The sequence below is a fragment of the Lithobates pipiens genome, unplaced genomic scaffold (genome assembly GCF_037356315.1).
Source record: "Lithobates pipiens isolate NorthernLeopardFrog02 unplaced genomic scaffold, aLitPip1_a1.2 Scaffold_19, whole genome shotgun sequence".
Taxonomy (NCBI): Eukaryota; Metazoa; Chordata; class Amphibia; order Anura; family Ranidae; genus Lithobates; species Lithobates pipiens.
Genome location: NW_027507764.1, coordinates 424,698,741 through 424,712,538, shown reverse-complemented (window position 1 = coordinate 424,712,538; position 13,798 = coordinate 424,698,741). Strand labels below are relative to the sequence as shown.

The 13,798-nt window shown below is 45.1% G+C and overlaps 1 protein-coding gene across 2 annotated transcripts in view; it reads right to left on the bottom strand.

Annotated features, from left to right (window-relative positions):
• The window catches only part of TAF4B (TATA-box binding protein associated factor 4b), a 337,116-nt gene that overhangs the window by 278,825 nt on the left and 44,493 nt on the right, over positions 1-13,798 (bottom strand). For both annotated transcript variants that reach the window (XM_077492599.1, XM_077492600.1), the window contains exon 4: positions 6,482-6,604. In XM_077492599.1, coding sequence (XP_077348725.1) covers positions 6,482-6,604 — 123 coding nt within the window. The remainder of the gene's footprint in view (positions 1-6,481; positions 6,605-13,798) is intronic.

Below are 13,798 nucleotides of genomic sequence, written 5' to 3'. Positions count from 1 at the left end.
TTTGCAGAGATGTTCGGTAAGCGGCCGACTGTGTGGGATTGCACGCTGGTGGAAACTGTGTTGGTGAAGGACAGGCATTTCCTGCTACTGATATACAACCTTACGGTGGAAGGCATCACTATACCTGCATTACTCTCCGCTAACCATCTTTGATTGAGGACTTTTTTTAACTGAAAAATGTTAAATATGTCTGAAATGTGATTTATGTTATTAGAGTAAGAGCTGTATTTTTGAAGCATTTTTTAGAGTTCTGAATAATTGTTCAGATAGGGAAATTGAGCGCTGTTAGTGTTTGATTAGTGACGTGTGCAAACGGTCGTGTGCAGATCCATGTGGGCAGTTTCCTGTTGAGACACAATGTGCCTCACATAATACTACAAACATGGCTCCGATCACGGCTGTGTGCACATTCCCACCGCTATCATTGATGTTCGCCATACTCTACCATGGCTTGGTGAGCTCTAATTTTGTATGGTTATGCTATTGTTCCCATGTACGCACATCTGTTTGCTAGAAGCCTTAATGCAGTCACCATGAGGTGGGCAGTCTCCTGGTGAGGCATAAATGAACATCCCTTAAAGGGCAAACAGATCTGCCGTATCCAAGGAAAGGTTTCCGCAATCAACGGTCTTCCACCCATGTCTGTATGTGCGAAAACGTTCGCATAAGTGTATTGCAGCAAAAACGGACACCGAGGGGCATCTGACAACATACAATAAAAATGTCCACAACAAGTAGAAGGGCATTGGAAGGGCAAGTATTAAAATGCAAGCGGTCCTTCCAAAAAGCAACAGCATGGCAGTATCTAAAAAAGCTCCACAAATTAATAAAATAAAGATGTGTGCAATATGGGAGCCTGAAGTCAGTGGAAGTACAAAAATAATGAAATGAAGGGGAAAAAACCTGGAGGAGAGCCCAGTCAAAAAAAAAAAAATAAATAAATAAAAAAAGGGTACATGATTGGCTCGTCCATTAATGAGGTCTCTTTGCCATGTTACACACGTGAAACCCCAAATACCTTCCTGTCACAGCATTAGCAGTCACACACAGACTGGATTTAATTGGATTAGTGGCTATGAGAAACTTCTCAGTATTGGCTTTTTGTATGTCAGACAGCTAGGAAGCCACAGAAGGTACGTTTCAGGATAATCAGATCACCAATAAAGCGCTGAGAGACAGGTGAAGTGCAGCAATGCTACATGAAAAAAAAAAAACTGAAGTACTTCACAAGAAAGACATGTCCTTTGTGCCTCCTGCAGCATTAGTTTAAATTTTAACAAGATAAGCAAGTAGGGATTGAATACCCCTACACCGAGTAATCCATGTAATAAAACATGAAGGCAAAAAGTCAAAAAAGGTGTAAAAACTGTACTGTGTTCGTTATGCAGTGTTAACGATTTATATGAATACCATTTAAATAACCTGAAAAAAAAAAAAAGGGGGATTTTTGTACTCACCGTAAAATCCTTTTCTCTGAAGTTCATTGATGGACACAGCATTTTCATCTTGAACTTAGGGATATATTGTCCCTTTAGGATAAGGCTAGGCAGAAAAAGTGTTAAAAATGAAAACTTGCACAGTACCACCCAGGGAGCAGTGATACTGGCTATAACCCCTTACACTGCATCCAGCAGCTCAGTTCGTCAAAAGCAGCACAAACACAAAATAGGAAGGGTGGGTGCTGTGTCAGTCAATGAACTTCAGAGAAAAGGATTTTACGGCGATTACAGAAATCCTATTTTCTCTTTTGTTCATTGACACAGCAACTTCCGCTTGACCAAGCAGTATCAAAGAAACGAGGGGTGGTAACAGCAAGAAAATAACTCCACCCATAACAACCAGAGCTCCTCAATGGAGGAATTGCAACCCTAAACAGCCGCCTGCAAAACCTTGCGGCCAAAGCAAGCATCCTAAAGCCCCGTACACACTATCAGATTGTCTGCTGAGTTTTTCCTTCAGATTTACCAAAACCATGTAGTAGAAGGGCCTGCCTGATTGCATACACATTGAAACGCCTAAGGTTTGACCTCATATTATATGGTTTTGGTAAATCTGAAGGAAAAACTCAGCAGACAATCTGATAGTGTGTACGGGGCTTAAGATGCACTCACATCAACTTTGTAAAATTTTGTGAAAGTGTATATGGACAACCACCGCCTTACACACCTGGGAAACTGACGCTTGATGTCAGAAAGCCCAAAGAGGCACCAATTGCCCTGGTAGAACATGCCATGACAGGAAAGGGAGGCACCCGTCCCTTATGGCATAAGCCTGAACCACAATCTGTCTGATCCACCGAGAAATGGTGGCCAATGAGACCACCAGTCTATTCTTCGGACCAGCCACTGTTACAAACAGCAAGTCTGACCTTCAGAATGGAGCTGTAGCAGACACACACCGTCTTGTAGCCTGATGAAACCAGTTCGCAGACCCACTGGTCGGATGGTAGGGCGGTCCACCGGGCTCAAAAAATTCCCGAAGGTGACCCCCCACCTGAGAGTCCGGCGGGGGCAAACCTTCATGTGGTAACAGATTTGCTTGTTTGGCTTACGAAACCAGCAGGCACCTTGTCTGACTGGAAACGCTTAGTTGCCGCCCCGGGTGGACAAAAATCCACTTCCGAGCGGAAAAGGCAGGGTCCTTGCCTACGGCATGGCTCCCTACCTTTTCTGAACAGTGGGAGCAACGTACTCTTACCCTCCATAACATTCTTAATAATGTGATCCAGTGAGGCTCCAAATAGCCTCTCCCTGGAAGGGCAAGTCCACCAGTGCCTTCTTAGATGCCTGGTCCGCAGATCAGCATTTCAGCCAAATCAGGCGACGAAGCACTACTGATGATACAGAGGATCTAGAGAGCAAGGGGGTCCTATCTAAGGCCGCATCACAGACATACTTAAGGCCCTGCACCAACTGGTCTGCCAGCTCCATGCAGACCGGGGAAGCCTGTTGCTTCTCCAACTCAAGGTGCAACAATTTTGCCCATGTGTCTGCGTCTGACGCCAGGGCTGTAGCCAACACTGGCCACAATGCTGACCCCACCACCGTAAACATGGACCAGGCAACTGCCTCGGTCCTTCTGTCGGCAGGGTCCTTGAAAGCAGGAGTCCCTTCCACTGAAATCGTGGTTACCTTATTTAACCTGAAAAGGCCGGCTGTGGTTTTCCCCAGTCCTTGTAAATAAACTTATTTTGATAAGTTGGGTATGGAAACACCTTAGTGTGGGCCGGCTTGTGAGACCCAAAAGGGACAGACACCTCTGGAAATGCCCCCGCCGTATCCTCGATCTTTTGGGTATCCCACACCACTGTAACAAGTGCTCCTACAAGCGCCTTTTCCTGTGCTGACCCAGACATTGAGTCATCCTCATTGTCTGAACAACCTGGTCCGCATCCTCTGATAAGTCAGAACAGGGCCGTCTGTCACAGCGGGGGCCAAAGTCTGAATCAGAGCTTTCCCCAGAAGATGGTGGGGGAGAGGCGTTTTTTACCCCCCTCGTACCTGCATGCTGCTTCCACCCTGGCACCAAAGGCCTCCAGGACCGCCAACAGAGCGTCCATAGGCACCGCAGTTGCAGGGGAACCAGTTGCAATAACAGGGATGTTTGGGTAAGAAGTGCCAGTTTCCGATGCCATGCTGACCCACACTCGCCTGTCACCACTTAGGGACCCAAGGCAAGTCACACAAAATGTCCACCCCTCCTAGCTGTCACAGACTGAGGGGCCCCCCGCAGGACTCCCCACCCTGACTCAGGTACTGCGCTGTGCTGCTACTGTCCGCTCTCCTCTGCGAGGCGTCTGTGTGAAAAGCACGCTGTTCTAGAAGGAAACAAGCACCCAGCGCTAGAAGCAAAACTACCCGAGACTACTAGAAAATGCCCGCTGGCCGCCTCAGCAAAAACATCTGAGGGCACCGAGAAAATGACAGCCGAACTTCCAGAAAATGGCTGAAGGCAAAAACTGGCTGTGGCCACAGGAAAATGGCCTGTGGAATGCGTGGCGGCCTCCCCACATGTCAAAAATAGCACAAACACCTCACCGTGGCCCAGAAACAAGGAAAAGGACGAGGGGACACCCAGCGCAGCTCCCAGAGCGCCCCCCCCCTTTGGTCAACCTCCCAGGGAATGCCCAGCTGCTCCATCCTGCTGAGACAGGCAGAACCATACTTAGCCCTCCTGCAGGGACTGCTGGACGCATTCCATAGACAGACCCATCACCCGAGCAGTAGGGGGTGGCTGTCGGCCATGGCACACAGACACAGACAGCAGTAGCCCAATCATATGTGTGCCCCGGAGCATATAGCTCACCGGCCGCCCCTGGATCAGACGGGGCATGTCGTGGCCAACCCAGAGCATAGCTAGAGCCTGCTCACGCTCGATGGCCAGGCTGGGGAGACTACCAGGATATATATTATCCAGCCTGTCACCCAGCCCAGCTGTTGATTGTAAATCACAGGAATCAAAAATGCAGAAAGAAAAAATTCCCAGGAACAATAGTCCCTCCGGGAGCCAGGTCCTTCTGCACTAGGCAAAAAACTGAGCTGCTGGATGCAGTGTGAGGGGTTACAGCCAGTAGGACCGCCCCCTGAGCGCTACTGTGCAAGTGTTGCTGTTTTTAAACACTTTCTGCCTAGTCCTCCCCTAAAGGGGCGATATAACCCTAAGGTCAAGATGAAGATGCTGTGTCCTTCAATGAATGAAAGAAAAAAGGGACTTGCAACCTGCTGGAAATACCTACATAATTGTACTGCAACTTGCTGGATATACAGTGCCTTGCGAAAGTATTCGGCCCCCTTGAACTTTTCAACCTTTTGCCACATTTCAGGCTTCAAACATAAAGATATAACATTTTTATTTTTTGTGAAGAATCACCAACAAGTGGGACACAATTGTGAAGTGGAAAGAAATCTATTGGATTTTTGAAACTTTTTTAATAAAAAAAATGAAAAGTGGGGCATGCAAAATTACTCGGCCCCCTTGCGTTAATACTTTGTAGAGCCACCTTTTGCTGCGATTACAGCTGCAAGTCGCTTGGGGTATGTCTCTATCAGTTTTGCACATCGAGAGACTGAAATTCTTGCCCATTCTTCCTTGCAAAACAGCTCGAGCTCAGTGAGGTTGGATGGAGAGCGTTTGTGAACAGCAGTTTTCAGCTTCTTCCACAGATTCTCGATTGGATTCAGGTCTGGACTTTGACTTGGCCATTCTAACACCTGGATACGTTTATTTGTGAACCATTCCTTTGTAGATTTTGCTGTATGTTTGGGATCATTGTCTTGTTGGAAGATAAATCTCCATCTCAGTTTCAGGTCTTTTGCAGACTCCAACAGGTTTTCATCCAGAATGGCCCTGTATTTGGCTGCATCCATCTTCCCCTCAATTTTAACCATCTTCCCTGTCCCTGCTGAAGAAAAGCAGGCCCAAACCATGATGCTGCCACCACCATGTTTGACAGTGGGGATGGTGTGTTGAGGGTGATGAGCTGTGTTGCTTTTACTCCAAACATATCGTTTTGCATTGTGCACAAAAAGTTTGATTTTGGTTTCATCTGACCAGAGCACCTTCTTCCACATGTTTGGTGTGTCTCCCAGGTGGCTTGTGGCAAACTTTAGACGAGACTTTTTATGGATATCTTTGAGAAATGGCTTTCTTCTTGCCACTCTTCCATAAAGGCCAGATTTGTGCAGTGTACGATTGTTGTCCTATGGACAGACTCTCCCACCTCAGCTGTAGTTCTCTGCAGTTCATCCAGAGTGATCATGGGCCTCTTGGCTGCATCTCTGATCAGTCTTCTCCTTGTCTGAGCTGAAAGTTTAGAGGGACGGCCAGGTCTTGGCAGATTTGCAGTGGTCTGATACTCCTTCCATTTCAAAATGATCGCTTGCACAGTGCTCCTTGGGATGTTTAAAGCTTGGGAAATCTTTTTGTATCCAAATCCGGCTTTAAACTTCTCCACAACAGTATTACGGACCTGCCTGGTGTGTTCCTTGGTCTTCATGATGCTCTCTGAGCTTTCAACAGAACCCTGAGACTATCACAGAGCAGGTGCATTTATACAGAGACTTGATTACACACAGGTGGATTCTATTTATCACCATCAGTCATTTAGGACAACATTGGATCATTCAGAGATCCTCGCTGAACTTCTGGAGCGAGTTTGCTGCACTGAAAGTAAAGGGGCCGAATAATTTTGCACGCACCACTTTTCAGTTTTTTATTTGCTAAAAAAGTTTAAAATATTCAATAGATTTCGTTCCACTTCACAATTGTGTCCCACTTGTTGGCGATTATTCACAAAAAATTAAAATGTTATAGCTTTATGTTTGAAACCTGAAATGTGGCAAAAGGTTGAAAAAGTTCAAGGGGGCCGAATACTCTCGCAAGGCACTGTAGCTTCATAAATTGTGGGGGAACATGCTTAAGAGCCTATACTCCATAGAGAGATTCTTTATATGCTTAATATGTGAAACAAAAAAATCCTTACAAGTAAATTCTTCACGAGATTTTTCACATTCTGGCCCATGGTCGGAGACTGTGGTCCACTGGATGCAAGTTTTATTAGTGTTGCAAGAAAATTCTTGCATTTCTTTACATTATCCATTGCTTCCTGGTATGAACAACAATGCAAAGTGGTTAATAATTCTGAATTGCAAAAGTTTCATACTAGTAAATAAAAAAGGAGACTTAACCACTACACAATTTACAACATATCAAAGCAAAATGTGTGAATCTACCAAAACATTTTACAATCCCATCCAATCTTGTGATCTAGGCATCTCTGCCAGACAGTATAGAAAGGCAATGGACCTCTACTGCAATTATACAGCGGAGGGCAGCTTGGCCAAGAGCCCAAGCCTTTTCATTGACAAATAAAAAGGCGCATCAGAACACAGAAGTGGTTGACCGGGTGCGCTTTCCTCCGGTAAGCATATTCTGTGTAAGAAGGCTACTTTCACACTGGGGCAGCCACCGGCGGTAAGGGGGCGTCATTTTTAGCGCAGCTTTACCAACGATTTAGAGGCGCTATTTGGCCGCTAGCAGGGTGGTTTTAAGCCCTTTGGCTTTCACATTGGAATGAATTGAGCAGCTCTTTCAGGACACTTTGCAGGTGCTATTTTTAGTGCTATAGCGCCTCAGTGTGAAAGTAGCCTAAGACTAACCGCACGGTCATACAGGGGATTGCAGATAACCTAAATAAAGATTAATTCAGAATTAATAAACAAGCTACATTTAAAAATGGTAATACTTAGAGAATACATGATTGGACCAAACTTGCATAACTTCCTGATGTGCATCTTTAAGATAAAATTGATGTCATAGCTCAGTCAAGGTTTATATACACCTTTCATTTTACATTTTCATTTTTTCAAGAAAATGACTCACTTCTATGTGCAGAAACCATGTGATCTCACTGTTAATGAGTCGAGAAAGCGCCTTTTACTGTCCATGACATCAGCCCTGCTGCAGAAAGCCCCTTATATGGAAGGCTCTCACTCCTTAGAATGACAAAGCAGGGAATAATGCTACAGAAGGTGACTGATAAAATACTAGTAAAAAGACTAATGTGCAGAATTTCCTATAAAATGGATTAGGAAACAGACACTGGTTAACATGCAAGCCATTTTTTCCCCAGAACATTCAGTTTAATAAATCTGCAAAAGGATATTGCCAATTTTTTATTAAAAGCTGAACTCTATGAAACCTAGAAGTCCTCCATTGCAGTGAGGCTTAAGTGGGGGTAAAGTGATTGTAAACTTTTTTTTTTTTTTTTTTTATAACAGAGCACCCCGATCCTCCTCTTGAATTCTAACAATGTGCTCATGGCTCCTCCCCCTGTCAAATGCCCACCATAGCAACCCGTTTGCTATGGGGAACCAGTGCAAGCTCGCTCCCGAGTGACTTGCCCTCAACCCCGCTCCCACTTCTGTCTTTAAATATAGGGGGAGGGAGGGAGCCACTGTTCTCATGCACACCACTGGCTCAAAATCAAGCTCAGGTAAGTATTGGGGGGGGGGGGCTGCATTATTAAGAGGTATAAAAATAAAAAACCTTCAGCCTTCAGAACCATGTCTAGGGGACGTAGAAAATCAGGTTTACTTATTTACTGATCCTTTCCAAGCTCCTTCACATTACTAGACCAATCTCATTAGGCTCTTTTCTTCCTTATGCTTTGACTGTCCAAAGTCCTCCGACATCATCAAGCCCCATTCAGGGTCAATAGGCAACGTGAAGACCCCGAGAGACAGTTCACCACCAGAGCACGAGTGATGAGTGATGTCTCCTAAACCAAAATGCTTTTACTGTCCACTAGCCTAAACAAAGTCTCATTTAGGTCGCTTAGAATTGGGCTTTAATATTTATAGGGCAACTTCACTTTTGTTAAACCAGGGCTCAACACATCCCAGATGCCAGGTGGCCATGGAGACTAGAAATTACATCCTGGTGCCTGGGATTTTGTCAGCTATCCGCTGTCAGGCATCAGGACACCACTTCACTAATCCAGGGATTGGCTTCTGTCCATATACTAAGGTATGAATAAGAAGCATTCTAATTCATCATCACAGTCACATGAACAGCGCTCAACAGAACCAGTGACCACCTCTTCTCCACTCTCTGCACATCCAGAGGATGCACTGCTCACCTTCTGTCAGCCCTGCTTGTTTCGCGGTCAACCGGTACACATCTGACATCAGGTAAGAGTGCCCGTTCTGCGACCGAGCGGTGTGCGAGATGGGGGAAATAGAGCGCTGGGCCTGGGCTTTGCACAGATTTCCATGTGTCAACTACTTCCTGTCCCACTGATACAGCCTGCCTGCATGTCACAAATTTCTCAGCCCCTGGGGGAGGTGGAAGTGCGGACGGAGCCCATCCTGCTGCGTCTGAGGGAAGGGCACCACCTACAAGTAGTTTGGGGACACTGTTTACTTTTTACTAGCCAGGTGTGGGAGCCTCACCCTGTCCCCCCCCCCCCCCCAATAGACACAAGAGTCAGGGAGCAGAGCAGGCCATTTTCTGGATGTATGCAAGGAAGGTGGAGTTGGGATAGTGCCACACTTCTGGAGGATTCCTCTGTATACAAAATGGAGCTGAGGGGACCTCACTGTACATATACACCTCAGACTCTCCCTCCCTCTTTTTTGGGTGCCAGGCAGCCGATATAAAAAAACTGGCTCTTAAATTTTTAGCTGCCTCCTAGATACAAAGAAAAACAGAAGAACTGCTATGTTAGAGAAAGGTAGTCTAGTAGATATAAAGTAGATTTTGAATGAGAACTCAAAAAACAGACACTAGTGAATAGGTTAATTAGGATATTTATTTGAAAAGACAATAACTGACTTGAATGACAATTATCTTATAAACCAAACTGGTATATAAATGTACAGTAAAAGGAATCTCAGTTGTCAAATAGTTGCCGCTTAGCAAGACCCCTTTCCACACCAAGGGCATTTTGCAGGCGATATAGCGTTAGAAATAGCACCTACAATCCACCCTTAGACCCCTTTCACACTGCGCCGCCCATAGCATCAGCGGTAAAACACAGTTTTACCATCGGATTTGCAGCGCATTTCGGCCACTAGTGGGCGCTTTTACCGGTGGAGGAGCGAAGAAGCTGCTGGCAGGACTTTTCCTGACATCTTGCCAGAGCACCACTGCAGTGTGAAAGCCCTCGGGCTTTCACACTACAGACAATGGTGCAGCGGTTTTAGGGCAGATTGCAGATGCTATTTCTAACGCTATAGCGCCTACAAAATGCCCTTGGTGTGAAAGGGGTCTAAAATAGCTACATCATTGTCTGTAGAGTGAAAGCCCCGAGGGCTTTCACACTGCAGCGGTGCGCTGGCAGGACGTCAGGAAAAATCAGGAGACAAGCCAAACTGCATTCTCAGGACGACGCCCTCTCAGAACTGGAGGCAGTCCAAGGTATTTCATAAGAGACTTTTTTTAAGGTTGGAATTTCTCACAAAATTTGGAAAATTAACAAGTTAAAAATAAAAAATTGTGATATGGCACTGCGTCGCTTTAACTGACAATTGCGCGGTAGTGCCACGCTGTAACCAAACAAAATTCATATTTTTTTCCCACAAATAGAGCTCTCTTTTGTGGTATTTGATCATCTCTGCAGTTTTTTGTAGCGACCATTCCCCCTGGTATAATAAACATCACCAATTTTTTATTTAAAAAAAAAAATCATTTCTTTTCTCAGTTCAGGCTGATATGTATTCATCTACAATTTTTTTATTTTTTTAATTACCAAAAATAAAAATAGCAATAAGCATACATTGAATGGTTTGCGCAAATGTTATAGCGTCTACAAAAATAGGGGATAGATTGACACCGGACACATTTTTGGGGACGATTGACAAGTATACAGCGATCAGTGCTATATAAATTTCACTGGCAGGGAAGGGGTTAACACTAGGGGGTGATTCAATGGGTTAACTGTGTTCTAACTGTAGGGGGAGGGGACTGACTATAGGAGATGACAGATCGCGGTTCCTAGCTATTAGAAACTCATGATCTGCATCTCCTCAGGACAGAGACTGACACACACACACACACACAGACAGACAGAGACAGACAGACAGAGACAGACAGACAGAGACAGACAGGCAGAGACAGACAGGCAGAGACAGACAGGCAGAGACAGACAGGCAGAGACAGACAGGCAGAGACAGACAGGCAGAGACAGACAGGCAGAGACAGACAGACAGAGACAGACAGAGACAGACAGAGACAGACAGAGACAGACAGACAGACAGACAGACAGACAGGACAGACAGACAGGCACACAGACACACGCACACAGACACACGCACACACACAGACACACGCACACAGACACACGCACACAGACACACGCACACAGACACACGCACACAGACACACGCACACAGACACACGCACACAGACACACGCACACAGACACACGCACACAGACACACGCACACAGACACACGCACACAGACACACGCACACAGACAGACAGAGACAGACAGACAGAGACACACACACACAGACACACACACACAGACACACACACACAGACACACACACACAGACACACACAGACACACACACACAGACACACACACAGACACACACACAGACACACACACAGACACACACACACAGACACACACACAGACACACACACAGACAGACACACACACAGACACACACACAGACACACACAGACACACACACAGACACACACACACAGACACACACACACAGACAGACACACACAGACAGACACACACACAGACACACACACACAGACACACACACAGACACACACACAGACAGACACACACAGACAGACACACACACACAGACACACACACACAGACACACACACACAGACACACACACACAGACACACACACACAGACACACACAGACACACACAGACACACACAGACACACACAGACACACACACAGACACACACACAGACACACACACAGACACACAGACACACACACAGACACACACACACACACAGACACACACACAGACACACACACAGACACACACACAGACACACACACAGACACACACACAGACACACACACAGACACACACACAGACACACACACAGACACACACACAGACACACACACAGACACACACACAGACACACACACAGACACACACACAGACACACACACAGACACACCTCTGTTCTGTCTCTCGTGCTCACGATCGCCGGTCATGAGCATCGGCACCCCCGCAGTGCAGCAGGCGCACCCACTATCCCATTTAAAAGAGCCGACGTAAAGTTACGATGGTTCGCGGGATCGTGCCGACCTGCCTCAGTATAAATTACAACTGGTCGGCAAGTGGTTAACACAGGGCTTGACAAATTTGCTTGGAATCTAGGAGCCAGCTAAAAAAGTTAGGAGCCAGGTCGGTAACGGCAATCCAGACCTGTCCCTGGCCTGACATGGAGACGAGTGAGGGGAGGATAGCGCGGCCCCCCCACCTGTCTCCATGTCATTGCCCATAGCTCTTAGAGGGACATTTTTATTTTTATTTTTTCAAATGACAATTTTTTTTTTTTTTTTTTTATTGCATTTTAGTGTAAATTTGAGATCTGAGGTCTCTCTGACCCCAGATCTCATATATTTAAGAGGACCTGTCCTGTTTTTTTCAATTACAAGGGATTTTTACATTCCTTGTAATAGGAATAAAAGTGACAATTTTTTTTTTTTTAAAAGCACCGTGAAAAAATAAAAAGTTAAAATAAGAAAAAAAAAAAATGTTTTAAATGCGCCCTGTCCTGCCAAGCTTGCGTGCAGAAGCGAACGCATACGTGAGTAGCGCCCGCATAGGAAAGCGGTGTTCAAACCACACATGAGGTATCGCTGCGTTCGGTAGAGCGAGAGCAATAATTCTAGCCCTAGACCTCCTCTGTAACCCAAAACGTGCAACCTGTAGAATGTTTTAAACGTCGCCTATGGAGATTTTAAAGGCTAAAAGTTTGTCGCCATTCCATGAGCGGACGCAATTTTGAAGCGTGACATGTTGGGTATCAATTTATTCGGTGTAACATTATTTTTCACAATATAAAAAAATTGGGCCAACTTTACTGTTATATTTAATTAAAAAAATAAGACTTTTTCCCCGAAAATGCGCTTGTAAGTCCGCTGCACAAATACGGTGTGACAGACAGTATTGCAACGACCACCATTTTATTCTCTAGGTTGTTAGAACTCCTAAACACATATATATATATATATATACATATATACATATACATATACACACACTTTTTTTTTTTTATTATTCTAAGTAAAGGTGAGATGGGTGGGCAGTGAAAGCTTCATTAGCATCGCTGGCTGTCATACCAACAGCCACCACTAGATGGCGCCAGATTACAGAACTAAACATAGGACCACAGAAGGCCTCAAAGCCGCGGCCTCAATTACCGGCCGGCGGCGGCGCGGCCCGACACGATCACGCCAGGGGGGGGTGGAAGGAGACAGGATACCCCCGCTGTGCTGCCCCAGGCGCCAGATCACAAATTCTAGTCGCCAATGAGATCTGGCGCCCGGGGTTTGTCGAGCCCTGGGTTAACATACTGTCACTAGTTCAGTATAGCATCATATGTAGGGCTGAAACGAATCGATTAATCGACAACTAATCGATTATGAAATTAATCGATTACTATTTTCATAATCGATTAATCGGCCAGTAGCATAAGGGTTAAAAAAAAAAAAAAAAAAAAAATTAAATAAGCCCTTTATAGTACAAAAATATAATACTGTAAATATTACTTTAACTGTTCTATATTAAAAAAAGAACCCCTTCCAGTAGCGATTATTTGCTTTTTTTGTACTATAAAGGGCTAATTTTACTCTTTAACCCAATTATGTTACTAAACACTTAGGCCTGGTTCACATCTATATGTCTGTTGGTGCTTTTTGTAGAAACGCACCACAGTTCATTTACATGGTTTCCTATGGGGCACGTTCATATCTGTGCTTTTTTCAGCCGCTGCATATTTGGAAAGGGTCAGGGACTTTAAAACGCAAAACTGTGCTTTTTTGGTTCAATATACTTCAATGGAGAAGCTGCAGAAAAGCATGTAATGCGTTTTTGAAGCAATTTTGTGTTTAATCTGCCCAAAAAAAAAAAAAAAAAATGCAAAGAACACAAATTGCAGTAAAATCACGTGCACAAAAATCAAAAAACGCACAGGAAAAAAAGCACTGCAGAAACAGATCAAAAGCAAACTGCATTAGGTGTGTACCAAGCCTTATGCTGGCCACACGGATCAATTTTCAGGTGAGAATATT